The sequence below is a fragment of the Apteryx rowi genome, unplaced genomic scaffold, assembly GCF_003343035.1.
Source record: "Apteryx rowi isolate R43461 unplaced genomic scaffold, aptRow1 scaffold_100, whole genome shotgun sequence".
In the NCBI taxonomy this organism is placed as follows: Eukaryota; Metazoa; Chordata; class Aves; order Apterygiformes; family Apterygidae; genus Apteryx; species Apteryx rowi.
In genome coordinates, this window is record NW_020447198.1 from 811051 (window position 1) to 832787 (window position 21737).

General features: G+C 39.4%; 1 protein-coding gene across 2 annotated transcripts in view; it reads left to right on the forward strand.

The window, feature by feature from the left end:
• The first annotated feature begins 11084 nt into the window (after nt 1-11084).
• RGL1 (ral guanine nucleotide dissociation stimulator like 1) overlaps nt 11085-21737 on the forward strand; it is a 90564-nt gene continuing 79911 nt past the window's right edge. For both annotated transcript variants that reach the window (XM_026063103.1, XM_026063113.1), the window contains exon 1: nt 11085-11219. In XM_026063103.1, the coding sequence (XP_025918888.1) occupies nt 11211-11219 (9 nt within the window). In that variant the 5' untranslated portion in view covers nt 11085-11210. The remainder of the gene's footprint in view (nt 11220-21737) is intronic.

Here is a 21737-nt window from a genome sequence, read left to right on the forward strand (position 1 = left end):
CAAAGGACATGGTCTTCTGGGAATGTGCCCTAGGACCCCATTTCTTCGTGTGTGATCGTTTTCTGCAAATGCTAGCTGAGGGGAAGGTCTGCATGCTTTTTCCTTTTTAAGGGACACCAGAGTACTCTCCTGATTGTGTCTGCACTCTGCTTTTGGGATTCATGCTCTGTTGCAAAGAATGCTCTGGTCTTTGCTTCCTTCCTTGCTGCATTTGGCCGCTATATTAGCAAAGTGGTTTTAAAATTCTCAGGGTGGAGCACTCTGGCCTCTTCTTTAGAAGGCATAAATTCAGGTCCCAAGTTAGCATTTGGGTTTAGACCTCCCCCGACACTGCACTGCATAATGTACATGGAGCAGGAACCTTAAAAATAAATTTTCAAATTAACTTTTCTTCAACATTTAGCTCCTAATTGCTGTTCAGGTGGTAGTATAATTATCTTGCAGGAGGAGAGGAGTGTCAAGTGAACCTACTGGCTAGAGCAAAGAACTGAGAGTCAACATTTTCAGGATTTATTCCTGGTCTTCCACTGAGACCCTCCTAGGATTTTAATTACTAGTGTTTCAGTTCCTGCTCTGTAACAGTCAACCTTGTAACATTTCATCCTTGCTTCTTAGAGGATTGTGGGATATTTAATTCAGTAAAAGTTTGCGAAATGTGAGGAGACCTGATAAAGGATGTAACAAAAGTGCTAAACATTAGAAAAACAAGTTGTAATGTCCCAAACTATGCTGGAGTTAACAGAGGGTCCTTTGTGCTCATATGGTTTGCCTGCAAAGTCAGAACATAATTGAAGGTAATTCATTGTTTTCTACGATCCTTTGATGCATTCAGTATGAAGGATGTAGTGTAAAACCATATCCTTCTAAAAGAAAAATTAAAGCAGATTTGATTGAGAAAGATGTACATCTGGTATAGTCATGTCTTTTGCAAAGGAACTCAGGCTTTTACATCCCAGAGTGGGAGAAGAATCTTACTGTGATATAGGAAACGCTTAAAGAACTGGAATTTTCTTTTTCTTTAGGATTGCAAATGCTTTAACAGGACTGTGTCTGGATTTCTCATCAGTTCTTAAGAATACCTTGGGTAATTCATAATAGCACTTTCAAAGGCAATGCAGAATGGCGTTTGTGTGTTTAGGTGTTGGTGTTTTGATTCTTGATTATATATTTTTTTGAGGTTAAGAGTTAAGAGTTAAAGTTTTGACAGCTATGGCTGCTATTTAATTGACCTCTCCTAACTCCCAATTTTTTAATATGCAAATACTTGATAATTGAATTTATACAATGTGGTGTCTCCATTTTGATACCACTCTGGAATGCACTAGATGAAATATTTTGCCGCCTCTGAGTTTCCCAGCCTGGGCAATTTGTTATATCACTTGCAATGCACAGGACACAGGGGTTTTTTTGCTCTGTAGTACTGTACCTCATTGTTTCAGTTTCTATGATCATAGTTCCTACTAGTGCCTAGAATACAGATTAGAGCCATTAAAAATTTTTGCTTAGTTCGTCTGTTTTCCAATCCATCTCTAAGCTCTTTGAGAGAGGCTTTTTTTTTAACTCACATGCTTTGCAAGACTGAACAGGTGGCAATTTCCTCTTCCCTAGGGTGATTCTCCCCCATCCTCATCTGAATTTGAAAGGGGATTGGGCACTCTGAATATCTCTATTTTTTTTTTTTTACTACAAAGACATAATGCAAATTAAAATGGCCTGGTTAAACAAAATGTCTGATGAAAGTAAAAATACATGACAATAAAGTTTTTTTCAAAATGTGAATAGAAAATAAATAGAACTCAGCATGGGAGACTTGCAGCTCTCTTCTCTTTTGGATCAGGTATCATATTCTGAGTCATGGAAAAGCTAGATTTCCACCCAACGTGTGGTTGTGTTCTGACAGCAATAGTGTTATTCTTTATAAAGCATAATTCCTTTACATGGAAGAAGATCTGCTGTTTTAGTTGCTTTTTGTAATAATAATTGAATATCTCTGTAGAACCTTCAGTCCGATGACTTCAAAGTACTCTACAGAAGTAGAACTAAACTCTTTGGGGCAGGAAGAGTGTAGCTGTATTTATTTGTAAAGTGTCTGACTCAGAGGATTCCATCATAATATGTGTGAGAAATGAGAATATTTTTCAATCTTGGTGGGCAAGAATGGGAAACCCTTAAAGAGATTCCTTCCTTTGTGGGGAGATGGCCACAGCTTGAACAGTTACCATCTGTAGACAAAAGGATCTTTGGGATAACGTATTTATTTTGTTTGGTTTGGAAGAAGGAAGAGATGGTGGATGAAGGACCATACTCTGTTGTGAAGTAACTGAAGTTTCATACTTTCCTGTGTGAGGTAAGAACGAGGTGTCTGAAAATCAGAAAGATTTAGTTTTTATTCAAAATTTGATTTTGATTCAAACAAACTTGTTTTTTGTGTTTGACTTCATGCAAATGAGAAGTCCTCTGGATCCTGCAGGTATTTTTGTTTTTGTTTTTGAAACTGCCATTCACGTTCTTGTTAATTCTATTAACACAAATGTATTCCAGCAGTTTACGGCTTCTGGAGCCCCCAGCACTAGCAGTGAGCCTCTGGCTGGGGGCAGACATGGTGGGACTCTAGGAGGAATGCTCCTGGAAGCTGTCTCTGTTTTGGTGAAAGATGTTTTGAACCCAAGATATTTCTAATGAACTACAGTGGGCTTAACAGATGACCCATTTTCTGATTAAAAGCTTTTGCATCTGAAAAATTTTGGACCTGTTCTAAGTGTTATCCATGTTTTAAATATAGGTAAACCCAGGAAACTTCCTAAAATCATTCAAGTTTCTGAAAATTATGCCAGGCAGTGCCAAAGCCCTGGCTCCCAGTCTTCAGTAATTGATTGTATTACCTTTCTGTTGTACTGACCCCCTTTTGACCTAACCAGCTAGCCTTTACCTTGGGTTCTTACAGATTTTTCTCATTAGGAAGAAATATTCATTGGAGTCAGACAATTTTCTAAACTCAATTCTGCTTGTTTATAAAATATGTATTCAAAGAAACAACTTTTTATACAAGAGGATTCAAACTGCAGGGGAGGTTTTTTTCCTTCAGTTTCCAGCTTCTTTCCAGGTAACACTTTTCCCACCCTCTGACAGTTTCCTCTCAGTCATTGCGCAGCTTACATGGTATCTGTCTGCTACCATGTTTCTTATTGTTCTTGTCCTCATATAAATCAATCAAGGGATATGTAATGCCCTTTGTATTAAAACCCAAGTTAAAAGACAGAATTTCCACTTAGAGTGGCAAGTAAATTTATCTGAGATGCCCGATGCTTAGCTGTCTTGCATGCTCTTCTGTTGAAGCTTATTGCCCCTGTAGTAAAAATAAGTGAACAGGATATGTATCCATTTTTGAGCTATCAAAACTTACAGTCCACTATGTTAGTTTAAATGGAAATCACCAACAGGGTGCGTGTTAATATGGGGCTGTAAATGGCTACAGATCCTCCCATCCCAAAGTCTGCAGCCCTGTTCTTTCAGGGAAGCCTGTTTTTCAGTTCTGTAAAAGCTTTGCAAAGATCTTTATTTCAACTTTTGGTTGTCTTCAGAATCAGCTGTATATTGCCTTTGTTTATTTTGGTCAATACTGTATAAAATCCCTTTCACACCTAAGAGGTATCATAAAGATCAGCATTTGGATAGATAAGAGAATTACTTCAGTGCCCCCCACTGTGAGAAAGCCTTGCAGTTGGAGCTCCAAAAGTTTTCTCTTCTGCTTTCCTCCAGCAGGCCAGTCAGCGTGGACACACTGGTTGCACAGTAACTGCCAGTGGCAGGGACCCACCACAACATATGTTTTCTTTTGCCTGGGCTGTGTGGGAAGGAGGGTAGCATTAGGGTGTATGTAAGGCAATTTGGTTATGTAGAGGAATGGATGCAAGGACTTGGGACACAAATCGAGGGGAAGCTAGGCTTCATTTATTCTTCTGCTCACAAAACCAGTTTGTTTCAGCTCTGGATTATGGGGTTTCAAGATAATCCAAGTCTCCAGGTCTCTGTGTGTCTCTTCCAAAACTCCACATATGAGATTTGCTGAGGTCTGTAGATTATGCCCTAGTATGCGTTTTTACACTCACCCATGGACACCAGTACTAATGAAACCTGTTTTTTTTACTAATTTGCGTTCTGTGATTGATTCTGGATTCTACAAAAGATGTGTGCTCAGAAGGAAGTGTTTCACAAGGTTTGGGGCACTTTATATCAGTGGGGTGCTAAAAGGGTCTTTCTCTTCTTTCCAGCTGTAGATTGCCATGAACCATATTGCAGTTTAAATTTCTGTTAAATCTGGCTTGAATCCACTAGTTAAGGGGGAGGGTGGCAGTCAGTGTGATTGCCGGAACACAAGGGAAATCAGGCTAGAAAGAAAAAGAGTAAACTGATCTCATTCCTTCAGTGCTGTATTGCAGAGTTAGCCAGCTGAGCCCTCAGAGAAAGGTTGATCTTCCCACCATCTCATCAGGTTCTAGCCACTGTGGTTATGAGTTTTATGTCTCCCTATTAACTTACAAACCTGCGAAAATATTCTGGACTTAGTTTCTTCTTCAGCATGTACATAATACCTCTGTAGCTTCAGGTCTAATGAATAATCAGTCTGCAGTTGTCGCACCCTCTTAATTCCTTGTTCAGTAAACTTAAGGTTTTGGGGCAAATTATCTGTGACAACAAACACTGATTGCTACATCTCAGGGAAGGCTCAGGCAGGTCAGTATCTGCACACGTTGGGGGCCTTCTTGAGCTACTGCTCTGTAGATGCTCTCTCTGTTTTAATGGTACCCTTCTTTGCAGTGGAAGTGTGATAAACTGAAAAAATTCCTCTATGGTCTTTGATTAATATTGTTTAATATGCCATTTACCCCCCTCTACACTGTATTGTTGCTGACCTGAATGCCTAAATCAAAGGAGGCTGTAAAGGGATTCTTCAAATAATTGAGCAGAAAAGGTAAAACAGTGACCTAGATAAGAAACTTTCTAACAAGCACAATAACCATATTATAGTTGTGAAGGGGGACTCCATAGTCCCACCCTGGTGACTGTCTCCCAGAGAGACCAGTTAAGTTTTGCTGTGGATTCTCTTTTTTAACATGCCTGTTTAATATCTGCATTTGATCTAGGTGTTGTACTCCATTCTTGTACAAGCACTGGAGACCAATAAACCTTATGGAGGACAGACCTGTTAGCGCAGGTGAAAGATCTGTTGCCATGTGGCTGTTATGGGAGATGGATAGCGGTGTATTTTGATCCTGAAACTAGACATCATTTGAATGCAATATGTGTCATGGCTTTTTTCCTTAAGCTTTCTGATTAAAAATGCAGGAACAGGCAAGTTATATGTCCCATGTGTTATATGTGTGCAGTTTGTTTTAATGTTTTACATTAATCTACATTTTACATAGTCAGTTGAATATTACTTTGGAGTATTTGTTTCCATTCTCCTCCTCTAAATACTGTCAGAGGAACTGCTGTCCTTACCCCCATCTGCGGCCTGAACCGGAATTTGCGATTTGTGCACTGAGTGGGCTGAGAGCTGGCAACAAGGTTACAGTGAGGGAAATCCATGTGTAATTTAAGAGAAGGAGGTGGGGAGTGAAGGAAATGGACCCATCCTGTCATTCAGAGGCAAGCAGTGGGAGTGTTGTGATGATACAGCCTTGGGAAAAGGACAAGCCTTCAAAATACAAAGTCGATTGCCTTAGAGGTATGGCACTGCTATCTCTCTTCTCTTCCCCCCTCACCAAACCATTACTTGCCTACACTATTGTAAAAAGGATTAGTTAGTATTATCTAGATGTGATTAGTGATGAGAGGCAATTAAAAAGGTCACCTTTCCTTGAAAGGAAGAAAGGGTCAAAGCTGGAAAAATGGGGAAAATGGAAGGCTGGAGTGTTATCCAGTATCAGTGTAGTAAAAAACAAATATATATCCTTGTCTGAACCCAATTTTCAGCCTTGCTTGACTTCCCCAGAGATTTAACTGTTGGGTCTCTTCCAGAACTCAGCTATGATCTCAGGTGCTTTGCATTTCGAGATTTAAATGTAAGGAAGTTAACAAGTAATATACAGATTTTCAAATTAAAGCCTGAGGAGCAGTCTGATTTAGAATAGCAGTACATCAAGGCTGTAATCTGTGGATTAAATGTTGGCTTTCTCTGCATTGGGATGAAAACAACACATCAATATGTATGGTACAAACGTGTTTAAACACAGATGTTGCTAACTGAGTTCTTGCATGTTTTCCCTGTCCTTTATGGAAGGAAGGATTTTTTGAGTCATGTTAGCCAGTTTGTGTTAGACTAACCCACTACATAAATGGAAATTGTAGTTCTCGGGGGGGGGGAGGGGGAACAAACTATCAAAATAATCTAGAAGCTTGGGGAGATGTCCTAAAATTCAGGTGGTGATAGTTGCATAGCCAGTATGGCTCTCCCCCAGAGTAGAAAGGGATTTAAAGTAAATCTCTTGGTGTTTGGATTAAACTGGACTTTATCCTTATGTGTCTGAACAACAGCTGTTGGGATTATAGCCACAGAATTATCAATCCCATCTGGCAGGCTTTCCCCTACCCCCTAAAATAAGGGTGACATAAACATTTAAAAATTAATAATGTTTGCATTATCTTAATTTCTTAGGTGGCAAAGGATTTATTGGGGGAGCATATTCAGTTGTTGGAAAAGAGAATCTTGTTTGTTTGTAAATGAAAGGCAAGAGTTTTCAGGGATTAACAGGAGGTTTTCCAGGGGAAACAGTGGATGGGGTAAAATCACGACATATGTCAGAATTGCTGCCTGTATTAGGACACATGACTGATCTAGAAAATTTATACTCAAGCCTCAGCACATTAACAATCTGATGATAATATAGAGTGTATATCTGTTGCTTTGCATTGCTATTGCTGTTTGTTAGTGCTAGAGCGTTCAGGCTGTTGTAGCAAGTGCTGCTAAATCACATTACGCAGGCCGTTCTTGCACAGTCTTTATAATAGATCAGCTTTCCTTATTAAAGTTGCTGGTCTGGTTGCTACTTGATACGAAGCTTTTCCACAGCTTTGGTGGTAATTGGATCAGATTGTTCATCAGATGCGTTTTATCATGAGAGATTGAATGTGTTTATTTAAAAAATGAGCTGAAAATAATGTCTTACGAAAGTCATCATGTGTTTTTGTCAATGATTCTTTTGGTTTTGCCTCTGTTTCTTTTTGTAAAGATTTGTTCCTAGGCCGCTAGGCCTGAATGGAGAATAGGAAGTCATTCCAGCTGTTTTCCTTGCGTTGGCACTCAGTGCTGAACAGGAATTGCTGAGCAAAGAACATCGTTTCCCAAGAGGGGTTTGCTGGGGTAGCACAAAGGCAGCCTGGATTTTTTTTTAATTAAAAGTTCCTGCCAAATACTATCATCAAGGGCAGGGGGAGGGAGGGAGTGAAGGAAATACATGAAGTCTGGAGTCTACTTGAAAGAACGAGAAACCTGCCTGAGAAAGCAAAGGAGCAATGTTTTTCTCTGCTGAAGTCTTGCTTTTTAACATATAACCACATAGCCAGAAAAGAGAACTGTTTTTTTTTTTTTTGTCTCCTGTGAATCTTGGTTCTGACTATTGCTTCTCCAACTAAGTTGGAGGGATTGTGCAACTTTGCACTTGGTTTTGGACTAGCTAGTGGAACAAAAAATAAGCAGAATTCCTTCTCTTAAGTGGGCGCCAAATTATCAACTGACACATCATGCCACATAATGGTGACAAATGCATGTCTGGTCATGGCTCGCAGTGAGCTTAAGTTCTCTTTAAATAAATAAATAAACAAAAAAGCGCAATAACTTCTTTGCTTTCCATTTGCTGTGCGAAAGAAAGGTTAAGAAAACAAGCCATAAAGAATACCTGACACGTTTTGGGGGGAAGAGGAAGTTACAGAGCCATTTCACCCCCTGCTTGCTAGGTTTAATCCAAGATAAATCTGTAATGACTGAAACAGTGCCACTTGATGCTGCCTGGTGTTGGATGGGAAATGCCTCTGGTGGTTTCTCCCAGTCCTCAGTGCACTGGTGACCACTTTACAAACTCCTCCATTGTATTTGACACTTTCTGGTATTCTTGTTGGCAGTATTACTAGAGAATTGCCTTGCAGTTAGAATAGTTCCCTCTAGCAAGGCAGGTTCAGGTAAGAATGTCCTTGTGGATCAAAGACTGTATGTTTTAGGTCATACTTGGAGGATGCTACAGAATCCCTCTTGCAGAATTCTTTAATGTGGAAGGCAGCTGTGCCTTTACCAAGACTGATAGATCACCCTTCTAGGGCTAGCGTGGCTCCTGACAGGTCAGTTGTGGACAACTATGCAGTAACTTTTTACAGGAAAAGTTCCTCTGTGAATCCTGTCTCTGTTCAGTTTGTAACCCGAGGTGGAAGTGTTTAATATTCCTTTGACGTTTTTTAGTTTTAGCGTTCTCTAATATAACTGCAGAGTTATTAATTGTCTGTTCTAGGTTTTTATTTTCCTGTCCAGTTCATCTCTCTGAGCACAGTAACATATTGCACAATTAATTTGTTGTTTATAATACTCTCTTTAAATGAATATCTTCCATCCTGTTTAGTGGTGTGTTTGCAACTGATGCTTGGGGGAAAAAAACAGCAGGCTTCTGCTTGAACTTTTGTGCTATAGTATTCAGCCTTGGCCAGGTTTTAAATTCCTACTCAGTTCTTACTGAGGAAAAAGTGAGTTTGACTTCAGCTAGAGCCTTGTCTATGTAAAAACTTCAGAACGTCGTCTTGTCTGGTTAGGATGTCATTCCGATGCAAAGGATAGGGTTTGAGTTTGCCAAGTAATGCCTTGATGCAAGCAGGCTGAATGCTTGTTCAGAAATACAAAACAGCAATCTACAGTCTCTATTGCTGGTTGGTAGGTTTTCTTAACTTTTCTCTAATATAACTGTTTTTTTATGTTCATGTATTGATTTTTAGGTAGGCATATATAATCTGAAGGACTTTTATTTGTCTGATTTGTCAGATCTTTTGAAGAACTTGAAAACAAACTGGATTTGAGGCTTTATATACCTAAAATGTTCAGGTACTATGTTCAGCTGTCACTGCCGTGGGTACTTTGAAATTATCCTTTTATTATACACATCGTAATACACACTAAACGGGGCTTTTTTGGTCTATAGTTTTACTTGGAGGCAGACAATGGGATTACTTCTTTAAGCAGACCATTGAATTGTTTGTTTTCATTGCATGTCTTTTTACTGTCATGCACGCTGTTTCATTTGTGCTTTTATATAGATAAAATTTATCTCATGTATTCTTCTAAACTTGGATTCTCTCTAAAATTTTCCACTCTGCTGGTATCTGAATACAGGAGGATTTCCCTTCACAGAATTTTGTTTATGTTTTTGTTTTGCTTTTTGGACTTTGTCTAATTCTTCAGTAAAGATCAGCTGTTAGAGAATTGGGGGAACTTTCAAAATACGAGCCATTTCCTGACATTGTCTAGCGCCTCAAGCATTGTGGACTTCGATCTCCTTCCTGTCTTTTGTTTCTGGGATGATAATGTTGTCTTTAAATAAGTTCAAATAAAAATAGATGTAATAGAGCTGGAAATAGAAACTAGTATCCTTAAGTGAATGTCTTTACTGTCTGAGCACAATGTGCCAATAATAATAAAACAACTTAATCCCAGAGGATACTAGACTGTGTACAGTCTATAGTTCTAATCCTGTCACTTTTCCCTTGCAAGTAAAGCCACTGAAGTCGCTAGGAGCAGTTCTTCAAGGAAGTGATATATACACTTCGCTGCGGCAGCAGCCAAGTAGCAAGAGCACAAGTAATAAGAGGAATTTCTCTTTAGTGAGGATGCTGGAGCATACTCTTCCCAAAAGTTCACAGAATTCTTTAGCTAGGCGTGCTTGATGGTTTTAAAGTTACATCAAACTGGTCTAAATGCATTGAAGGGGTAGTATTCTATTAATCTACATCAGAATGGCATCAAATTGCATCAACTATGCTGGGTATTTGACCTTGTGGATCCACGTTATCATCTATTTATGCATTATAGTTGTGCCTAAAGGTCTCAGCTAGGATTTAAATACTCTTGTCCTGGAAACTTTGGAAGTGGGTAGAATCTGTCTCAAGAATGTAATGAAAAGCAAAAGGCAGCCCACAATAGGAAGGATATAGGACAAGGTACAAAGGTAAATACCAACAAGAGCAAGTATTTATAGACCACTATCGATATGCATTTTTGACATCAAAATAAAGGTTAATCTCAAAGGTGATTTTATCATTTTGAAAGTGTTACTTGGGTGTATATTGGTAGCATACAAAAGAAGAATCCTGGAAGGGAGCTTTTCCATTGGGAGCTTGTGGCAGGCATTGATCTGTGAGAAAAATCATCAGCGGAGGTGAGAGACAAAGGGAGAGTCAGAAAGACAGCGGAGTTTCCGAGGGATCTTAAAAGTAAATATTAAATAACTGCATTTGGTGCAGTAGAAAGTGGGAGCTGCCACAGGGATTCCAAGGAATTAAATGTCTGAAACAGTGGGGAAGAAACTTGCATTTTGAATGGTCTGGTAGAGAGGAATATGGTCTTTGGAAAGTTCAGAATTTGCAATAGGTGGAAGACAAGTCATAACACAAAAGGAAAAAGGTTGGAGCTGAGACCTGCTGGTAAAAGCAATTTTGTCTCCCCTAGCAAAATAGGTCACTTTGAGAAATATCTTTAGTACCCATTTTCTTAATCTAGATATATCCTGATCAACAAAGTCTTAGCACTGCACTTTACACATGTAGGACAATGAAGAGGGAGAAGTAGACGTGCCATGTAGGTTGCTCGATTAGGCCACTACAATAGCGGTGCTTGCTCTTTAACGTAGAGAAAGCAGAGATTTGGGTGTATGTAATGATGCTGTTCATTCTGAGTGACTGGCATTGCATCTAATAACATGACTGAGCATCCTCCTTATGTGTGCAGTGATGTGAACATTAAAGCAAATGTATTACTAGCTGCATTTCAAAACTGCCTTTCCGTTATTCTTTTCAAATAGGCACAGAATTCCTCCTTCGAGTACCTGGTTCTTCACAGCGTTAGTAGAAGACAGTATAACAGCAACCATTTGAGCAAGATCTGGGGTCCACAGAGTCTGCTGAGGGCAAGTCACTGGTGTATGGGCTGTAGCACCTGACTATGCGATATTTTAGAGATGGAGGAGGTAAAAAAAACAAAACAAACCCCAACTCTCCAAAGCCTGGATTTTATTGTGCTGCACTACAGATTTGCTTTCTTATTTAGCGATTTCTGTGTTGAGGACTATGGCAGTTGATAAAGCTCTGAAAATTGAATTGTTCAGAAGTGGTATGTATGATGAGAAAACATTACCAGGTTGCAGAGGGAGCAGTATGCATATTTCAAAAGTTAATTGTTACATATTTACTTATAATTCTTGTTCTTTGCTCCTCCCTGAAAATCTAAAGGGTGCTGAAAAGAAAACTGTATGGAGTAGGAGGCGGATTTAATGGTGCCTACTTGACTCTGCAGCAGAGCTATAAGAGGGCAATAAAATCCTCATAAAATTTTTGAAATCAGGTAGAATGAATATAGCATAAAAGAAAACAAGGGACCCACAAATGAGCTGAATTCTTGCTTCACTTCAATTATTTCCTCTAATCCAATGAAAAGAAGAAAAAAGATGACAACTCCGTAACAGTAAGATAACTTACTGTTATTTGAGCACTGGGAAGAAGTTAGGTTTAGTAGCCCAGGCCAACTGAAAATGAGATTCTTTTTCATGTCTGCACTTTGAGTTGAATCAAAGCTTATATTCTGCTTTCTGTTATGCTAATGGGAATCCTTTGCCGCCTTGAATTAACACCACTGTGATCTGAGATCAGAGAATTGCAGAGTGCCCATCTTAAGTGAAAGCCTGCAAGAATTTGTTTTGGATCTAGTTGAGAAATCTGTCCATGATGTTCAATTCAATAGTCTTCAACATGCAGAAACCGCTCTTATGTGTCTGTTATTCAGCAGGCTTCTTAAAGTGGTGTCTGGGAATCTGAGTATTTTAAAATATGTCCCACAACAAAGTTTTTAAAGTTTAATATGGGTTATTTCAATCAAAATAAGATAAATTAGCTATGATAGTAATACAGAGATTTATGATTAATTTATCCCTATTATTTTAATGACCTGTTAGAGGATGAGTGTTGTGTTTGTGTATAACTTTCAGAAATGCTGAGCTTTGCTTTGGGGTTCACAATTCACAAGATGTTTTATTCTGGTTTTCCTCATATTTTAAGCCTAAGGTAAGGAGTTGCTTTTGGAGGTTTAAACTGTGATCTCTAACATATATAATGCCTTTTAAAACATGATTATTAGGACAGTAATTGCTGTAGGAAGAGAATTTAAAGTGAAACTCTTCATTTACTCTTTCTGGAAACTACGTATGTATAACGTGAATGAGTCAAATTTAAGACATGCTATCTGATTATAACTGAGTGGCTGGGAGGGACAAAGTCCTTGCACTTTGAACTAGTTAGATATAAATGCAGAGCTAACTGGCAAAGCTCCGTTTGGAGGAATGGGAGGCCCCAGACAGAGCAGGAAGTACTCCCAGCATCCTAAATATAGACATTAAAATATAATAATTAAGTCCACTGTCCTCTGGGGAGTGCTTGGATTAAAGGATACCACAGTGATGCTGACTTTCAGAGGAGGAAATATTTCCTTTTAAGAGGAAAAGTGAAAAAGACACGAGACTAAAAATTAAGGAGTTGGAAATCCTCATAGTAAGCATAGGTTTATACTGTTTAGGTATACTGTAACAGGGCCGTAAAAGGCATACGTGCAGTGTATCTCTAACCAAAGCAAAATGAAACAGAAGCAGAAGGCAAGGAGAAAAAAAGTTATGATTGTAAATGGGAACTTCTGAGAGATCATTTAATCAAATAGTTAAATTTCTGGTTCTGGAAACTGAAGCCTGTTAGAAAAGAGCATGAAGTGTGGCATGTAATTTGGGAATGGGGAGGAAGATTGAGTACCAAGTAGCCAATGGTGGTAAATAACAAATTCGTACATGTATTGAAAATAAGAAGCTTCTTTTGGAGAATCAGACCATTTATGGTGATGAGAGAGCAATTAAGGAAAATAAGAATTTTGCAAAATCAATCATGTATTTGTTTGTGCCTTGACCAATTGAATTTTTAAACCTTATTAGGGTGTGAAAAAAGAACCGAGACCCAGAGAATGTTGTCTTCTGAGTGACACTTTTGTGAGAGACCTGTTTGATTCATAAATCAGAAAAGGTTCTTTTTTCTTAATTCAGTGGATGTAAGCAAAATGGCCCATTTGTATCACAATTTTGGTAAGATTTTTGCTCATATTTGATGTACTCGATTTATGACACTTTCTCAGAGCGGTGGCAGAAAACTCAGAATTTACGATACTGGTGATGGAAGAGTGAGTGTGTGTGCATGTGTGTGTGTGTGTAAAAGACCAGAGAACCAGTCCTTTCCCTGAAAAATGAAGAAAAGAAATCGATGAGCTCCCTCTCCTTGTCTTCTCCTTTATATATACACTTGCCTATTCCTGTTTGAACCGATAATAAAATAAAGGAATGTGGTCCCATTGCTCACAAACAGAGCACTCTCAACAGCATAGGCAACTTCCAGTTCATTAATATCTTTCCTATCCCTCCAAATAGCCTTGTGTTTTGAGCATTGTGCAGTATCAAAATTCTCTGCTTACGACCTCTTCAGGGCTAAACCCATGACCTCTTCTGCCTGCTTTGTACTATCTTCTTTGGAAAGAAATTACTGAGTGAAACATCTTACCATGTGACAATATTTTGTGAGTGTGTGTGTGTATATATGTATATGTGTGTATATATATATATGTAATCTTGTATTTTATAATCATTTCATGAAATGATCAAATCATATATATACAAAAATAAATAAAAATATATAAATTGTATCATTTTGAAAGGATAGTCAACTCATGCAGCTCACATACAGTTCACATATAATTCCTGTGCCTAAACTATCGGCTGACAAGGTTGTCTTGGAGCTCAGCTGTGTGCCAAGGCCAGCCCATTCCTGCCATGGCCAGGGAGGACTAATGTGGAGCCACTGCCCTTTTCAACCTCAAACACTTCTGGGCTTCTTCCTTTTCCCCCTTCCTCACATAACTTGTGACACTTGAGTAAAGAAAGATTTTGGTGTGAAGCTTATACAGTTGGAAATTTGGTCTGCTCTTTTATGATGCTGTTACTTTGGTCACTGTATTTACAGGTATATAATGTTTTGGGGATATATTGGCTTCCTGTTTTCAGTCTTCCGTAACTTTTTTTTGGAGGAGAGACTAATAATCTCTATTAGAGTTCTTTGTAGGCACTGGGGTTGGTTCTGGTCTCACAAGGGTGTAAATTGGGAGAAATGGAATTGACGTCAGGAGAATTACCCAGAGTCAAATTTGTAATTGAGCAATGCCTTTTTATATGATTTAAGTGTTTATTCTTTGCAGAAAGTTTTAAAATTGTTCAAATGAGGCCCTTGGACTCTGCTCAAAGGTGAATTTTTTGGAAAGTTTGAGCAAAAAACATTTCATCCATGTGTGAGTATGAGGAGAGTGGAAAACTATTTTCCCCCTCCATAAGACTTCTCGCTGCCTTCTTTTGAACAGCTCTGCAGCGTGACTGGCTGAGGCCTGTATACTAAAATTTGGCATTGAAATAGTCCTAACTGTGAAGTGTTTTAGAGCTTTGGCTTTGATTTGACTGAATTATGAGCCTTAGAAAATCACATACTGAGCATGCAGTTCAAGATTTATTTTGTTTTTTTTTTTTTCCTGCAAAGCTTGTAAAGGGTGCAGTCAAGAGAGGATTTGCTGTGAATGAACACCTGAGTAGCTATATAGTAAAAAATAATGAAATGTACTGCTTTGAAACAGAAGGGAAATGTGAGACTGGGGAAGGAATAGAAAACCTTGTAAAGTGCTTATGGCCTGAAGAAAAGTTTCTGTGTGTTTTGTAGAATTCATGATTGAGACTAAAGTGCCTAGGATCTGCTGTCTCTGCTCCTAAAGAGCAGAGAGAGAATCAGAGAGAGATTTCTGCAGACTTAGTGAAGGGCAGGTTTTAGAACAAGACTTTGAGATACATTTTCAGTACTTACACTCTGACAGTCCTTCTGGATCAAAAGGTTCAGGGGATTTGAAATAAAATGTGCTGTTATTCTCCATATGATGGTGCAGATGGTGCAGTTTACCAGTGATGTGACCATGGTTTTGCAAGCAGCATTGCTTTGAAGTCTTAACAAGTGAAATTCTGTATGCACTTGCTGTTCTTGAATGAAATAGATAGGCTGCCTAGATCTGTTTTAAGATTATACAAAAAAAACCCAACCACATCCTATTGGACAGCATGGTCTGTGAAACAGTGCGTGCTTATCTAATTGCAATCACATGTGAAATGAGAGGTCAAGGGAAGGCTGGATGTGTGTCCTTAACTGCGTATTTTTTCTGACTTCCATTAGGTTAATTATGCAACCTTATGAATCATTAATTTAGTTTTATGTATGGGAGCTCTGCTGCATTTCCTCTGGCATTTTACAGTGAGGCTGGTTACTTTTTCAAATTACTTGAAGGCCTATATTTAATTCCTAGTGTCAACAAAGACAGAGTATGATGAACTTGTATATCTGGTTCTTTACTGAGTTGCTACTGTATTGTCACATCTTTCAACACTGAGCCCAGAGTGAATGTGGAACATTGTTTTTCCCTTTCTGCACAGGGATAAAGATTGCAAAGGTTACGGGCAGTAGATCAGACATACTGTGTGTGGTATAATTTTCCTTTCAGGGACAAAGATGCTGAGATCTGTCCTTTCTCACCAAAACTTGCTTTGATTAGTTAGTGGTTTGAAATTTAAATTTAATTTTTCATCACAACAGTTCTTCTTCCTGGCTGACACATAGTGACAGTGCATCTCATTCATTTAAAGAATAAACATATCCAAGTTAGTTTATTTTCAAATGAGGAGGACTTAGGACCTAACTCACCTCTGTCATCCTCTACATCAGCGCGCAGTATGTGCAAAGCACTGCTAATGTGCTGGTGGAAACGACTGCATTAGGCACATGGTGGTGAGGTGCTTTGTGATGTAAAGGACCTTTAGCGTAGGGGAGACTGTAGTGTACTGAACGTTAAGCGCTACCTGACTAACTAGCTGTGTAATTAACTGAAAAGCACCATCTCAAGTGTGTGCAGTGTAAAGGAATATTAGTAGAAGATTTTCATATGATAACTGTAGCAAAGGGCTCTGTGTAACCAAGCTACAGGTCAGAGTCCATAGTCATTAAAACGCAATATAAAACTTGTTTGTGTTTGCATTTCTATAGTCTGTGCATTCTGTAGCTGCATTGTCTCACCTGGGTGTGAATTTTCTTAACTTTTTAAGTAGTTTCAACCTCAAGGACTGTACTATGCAGCATATGTTAGTTATCAGATTGAGGGCATATGCCATAAAGGGAAAGCAAGTATTAAATGCGGTTACAAGGAAACCAAAACAATAATAATTAATGAGATACTGATAGAGAAGCTTAATAGAAACAGTATTTGTTTCCTTTTGTAGATATGCACTTCTAATACACCATCCGTCTCAGGGGTGTCTCTTGTACGTGCTTTATTCTAGATCATAAACTCTCGTATTTTCTGTGGTAGGATGAACAGAAAGATTGTCTTGTGGAATTTTCTCTTCCAATTAGCAATTGTATATGTTTGTTAGCATCTTTGAGGCAGTAGCCACTGCTTCTTAAAAAAAATAAAAAATAAAAAATCGAGGGAGGGCGGTAATATTAGAACAAGGTTCAATGCAAAGACATGGTTATTAGGAAATGTCTAGCATGTCTAACATGTAAACAGCTCTAGCCCCTGGCACAATCAGGCACCAGGGAGCGGGAACTGCTTGAGTGGGCACTGCCATCGAAAGGAATGTCTTGAAACCATGGCCTAACTTCTGTTTTTGTAATGCAAGAAGTATTTTTCCTTTTTTGGAAAAAAATAACAACAGCGTTGTGGGGTGTTTTTCCTTAACCATCTCCCACTGATGATCATTTCCCACTGAAGCTCATTTGCCTGTGGATTTCTGTTACCTGCCTTCTTTCCTTTTAGGCTGTGTGATGCCTTTCCCTCATGGAGAAGGTGTCTAGGACAGTTCCTGCATCACCTGGTCACTTTGTCCTTTTCCTTTGCTTCCCTGAATATTTTCCGTATTTGGGTGTTTCTGACTTCTGTTTCCTTTTCTCTTTCTGTTAGCCCCTTAGCTGAGGCAGTAGGACCAGCTGCTCTTTAGTTCCAACTGGTTTATAGGTCTTTTGCTTTGTCTTTTAATGGAAATGCCTGGGAGCCAGCTGTAGCAACAGCTATAAAAGGAAAAATCGTCACTCTGTGTCTAGCTAGCTTCTCTGTGGACAGTCAGCAAGTTCTTGCCGGGCTGTAAGTGGTCAGTGATCTGCGGTTTGAGAACTTTCCACACCCAGAAGTATTTTTGTATATAACATTTCACTATGAGAAGTGTAAGATTGCATCCACAAGTGGATTTGTATTTCTTTCTTGTTGCAAGGAGGAGGGAGTGCACGCTCTGATGTAATAGAGAAATGATTCTGATTCAGTAGAAAGAGCAGAAGCAGGGCTTGATTATGACAGGAATGTAGTTAGTTGCATGTCACATGATTTGGAAAGAATCAAATATTTAACACAACATTGACCATGAGTGTGGTTCATTGGTATATATCAATTTCATGATTAAAGTGTGTTGAAACTTCAAAACAGCAATTCTAGTAAAACGAGTTGCAGACTGCACTTATTCTTTTTAATGCTTCCTTCTGTCCTTGCAATCTTTATGGAACATCTTCTAGATTATTCAGAACCTGCTTTGTCTTCACATTATGTCTGTGCATTCTGATCCTGTCTTCTGGTCTCAAATACTACAGTGATAGTCTTAGAAGGTAACTAAATGGAAGTAAAATATTACATATGCCTTTCCAGCATTAAATAACCAGTGTTTGGATACAAGGTAGATTTTTTAGGGCCCTATACTGAACATATTCCTTAGTTTCTACGAGTCCAAAATATGTGTGTGTGTGTGTGTGTACGTGTACACACACAAATATATACATACATACACAGACACACATGTATATTCTGGTAGACGCTAGTAAGAACTTCCTAGAGTATGAAGTTAAGATGGGCTCTTCTGTTAAATCTGAAGTCAGCATAGTATATTGTTTTATCCACTGGGAAAGATTCTACGAGTCTGAGAGAAGTTTCTTGTGTTTCCTGTAATGGCATTGTTGTAGCTGTGGGGTCTGATGATATAAATATGGTCAGGTTAGCAGAAGGAGGCAATGTATTTAAATTGACCTCCTCGTCTAGCTGGAAAGCAAGCAAATATTGTGGCCTAAGAAAGGCTCACTGTGTTGGAAGACACTGTCCCCTCCCCTGTCAGCTGGTTTAATGAAGATACCACCCGGACCTACAAATATCCTTTGTACTGAGTGTGAGAGTTATCGGTAGAATCCAGACTTCCAAGAAACCAGAAAACTGCAAATATTAGAGCTGACAGAGGATTCGGATAATCAAATTTTCACTAAAAATCTGTTGAAAATGTGACTGTGCTGGGCTCTTTTCAGTACAGCATTTGATGGAATTGTTAGAAGATGACTCAGTCCCATGGAGGGCTGAACCCGCAGTTCTCTTCAATTTCAGGATCTAAGCTCCAATTCATCAAAGATCTTACAAATATAAATCCTTTTGATGTGAATGTGTTCTAAGCTTATGCTAAAGTAAAGCTAGTGTTTACATGCTTTTCTGAACTGGCATGCCAAGTAGGGACAAAAATAAGATTAAACAAATTAGCCAGACTACGTTGTGCTGTGGGTTGTCCTGGCCATCTTGTTTGCAGTTTTCCCTTGACAACTATACTAGTTAAAGGAAACAGTTTTCAGAAGCTTTCTCATGTAAACTGATTTAAGGGGCTAAGTAAACTAGATTCAGATTTCAATCAAGTAAATACTGATGTTTTCCACGAAGGACATACTGTTTTAGTATTGGAGGGGTTGTTTGTTTGTTTGTTTGTTTTTTCCCTGCCTCTTCCTTATAGAGCAATAATTCTCAGCACAGAATATGAATTCTTCCTTCAGGCTAATCCTGATACTTTCCCCCAGATTAGCTGACTGAGGACACTATAGAGCAAGTATACCAAATATCCTATTGCATACCACATTTTAACTGCAAACTTATCTTCAAGGCTCGCTTACAAATGTGAGTTGTGAATACCTGCCTCTTAAATATATCTATCTTTATGAGTGAATTTAGTGCCTATGACAGCAAAAGATGGATGATACTGGAAAGACCAGGATAACAACAGTCCACCATTTTCAGGAGCGTTTTGGACCGTAGAAAACTGTAACTAGTGACAAACGTAGTCAATAAAAAGGGTGGCTTTTTGCTGCTCACCAAACTGGAAGGGTTTGTCTGGCACTCCTTCCTGAAAAAAACCTCTCACCAGGAGAGGTGGGCCAAGAGGAGTCATAAACATCATCCATAAAAGGGCTTAAGCCCTACCTTGAGTGAAAAGTGCTGAGCTTGTCTGTCAATAATCAGGTATTCACTAAAGACCTAAACTGAAATTTGCAATTCAGTAGAAGCAAAACTGGGTCAAATATGGGCTCTTTCTTCCCCCTGTACTAACTCACTGCCATTTTCTAACTGTTAAAGAAATAGTTAGAAATAGCTGTCTTTTTTGTGACTGCCATCCAAAATAATGGTAGTGGCACTAATGCACTCATTGTGGCACTAGAACATCTTACCTTGATAAAGCTTTTATTTCAATACAGAATAATTATTTGGATTTGGTGTTTTATTCCATGTAGCTGAGTATCCATTTTCATGTGCAACTGCTTGCAAGCCTGCTGGGCTAGCTGCATGAATTCCATGCAAATGTAGTTCTTTGCACCTAAAAGTTATGATGGGAAAAAACTGTTTGCAAAATCTAAAGCTTTCAAAACCCTGTGTGTAGTTTTAAAGGAGAAGCCAAGGGCCCTTGGAAAATCTAGATCTTGATTTGTATGCTACAGTAATTTTTAGTCAGATTATTGAAGACTCTATCTGCTACAGTTTAGTCTGGGTCATTTCTATATTACACAGATAAACTAAACATGCAGCCTGGAAAATAATCAGATCAGTTGATCCATGACAACACAGCTCAATCACAGCTTAAAATAATGTTCCTTGCTATTGTATACTTCCTCATGTCAACACCTGCAAGTGATAATAGTCTCTCCAAACTAGTACTGCTCCTGAGATAGTTGATAGTAACACTTGTGTATAAATGTGTAAATATTCTCGGTGATAGAGCTGAGATATGGGAAATCTGAACCATTTGCTTCAATTCTTAGCTCTTTCACTGACTTGTACAATAATCTGTGCACTCAACTTTCATTTTTAAGTCCAAAAAGTCAGGTAACTGTAAGGCCAACTCGAGGCAACTTAATTAGTGTTTGTAAGGTGTTTTGAGATCCTTGTATGAGCATGCTGATGTCTGCAGTTAGTGTTTGTGCAGCAAAGATGCTCGTGGTACATGTAGGCTTGTATGTGAGCAAGGGACTCCCACAGAAATGAAAAATAAGGATATTGTGCCTCAGCCTGTATAAAGAGGGTAGTGGGAAATATGATGGACTATATCAGCTACAGAATCAGTGTAAAAAACTTTGGTTTTTTGTTGGATAGCTGCCAGGTGGCTCATAGGAGATGAATTGCAAGAACTGTTTTTGGGTAAAAGTCTGTTACGTGCAGTAGGATGACAAACGTACCAACATACGTATCTCACGGGACAGGGTGTGAGTCAGAGGATGGGCTCGCTGAGGACCGTGTGGACCTGCGGCTGCCCTGGCGCAGGCAGGTTGGCATGGGGAGGAGGAGGAGGAGGAAGGCCCTCGGCACGCTCCTGGTGCCATTCGCGTGCTGTTTTGTGCTTTGGTGAGCTCTATGAGTTGCTCGGGCAGGCTTGCTGCAGTGTCTGCAGAGCAGCAGTGCTACAGCGTAACGTACTGCCTCTAGTAACGGTTGTGTGGATTGCTATAATGTCGAATTTCTTTACTTTCAAACTTGTAGAGATAGGGTTTAAAATTAAGCTTGGCTTGAAATTCCTGCCTTGTATTTGTTTTAACTAGCACAGCTCAACAGTTCTGGTTATTTGACTGTTATACATTTATAACTATTACTGTGCTGTTTTGCAGTTTAAAATCCAAATCCTCCTTTTTAACCTCTATTTGTGAATCATTTTGTAACGTTTTGATTTGAAAGCTGTATTATGTTTATACCTATTTTGCCCGACACTAATGTGGTAGAAATCTTTACTGGGTCCTGGGCACAAGTTGCCCCTTCACAGGTGACAGCAGCGGCCAGGCAGCCTCAGAGGTGGCTTTTACTGCGCTGTCGTCCCTGGGGCTTTCGGTGCCTGCCGCGGCTCTGAGAGGGAGCGCGGATGTTCTGAGAGGTGCTTCACTTCTCCGCGCGTTGTGCGAAGGCGCTGCGTGCTTCCCGAGCCGGGGGCTTCCCGGGGAGGAGGCGCGCGAGGAGGCTTCTGCAGTCCGCAGCCCTTAACTGCCGAGCGCGCCGCTCCCCCGCCCGCTGGGCGCGAGCCCCCTTCCCGGGCTGCCCGCCGCCTCTCGGG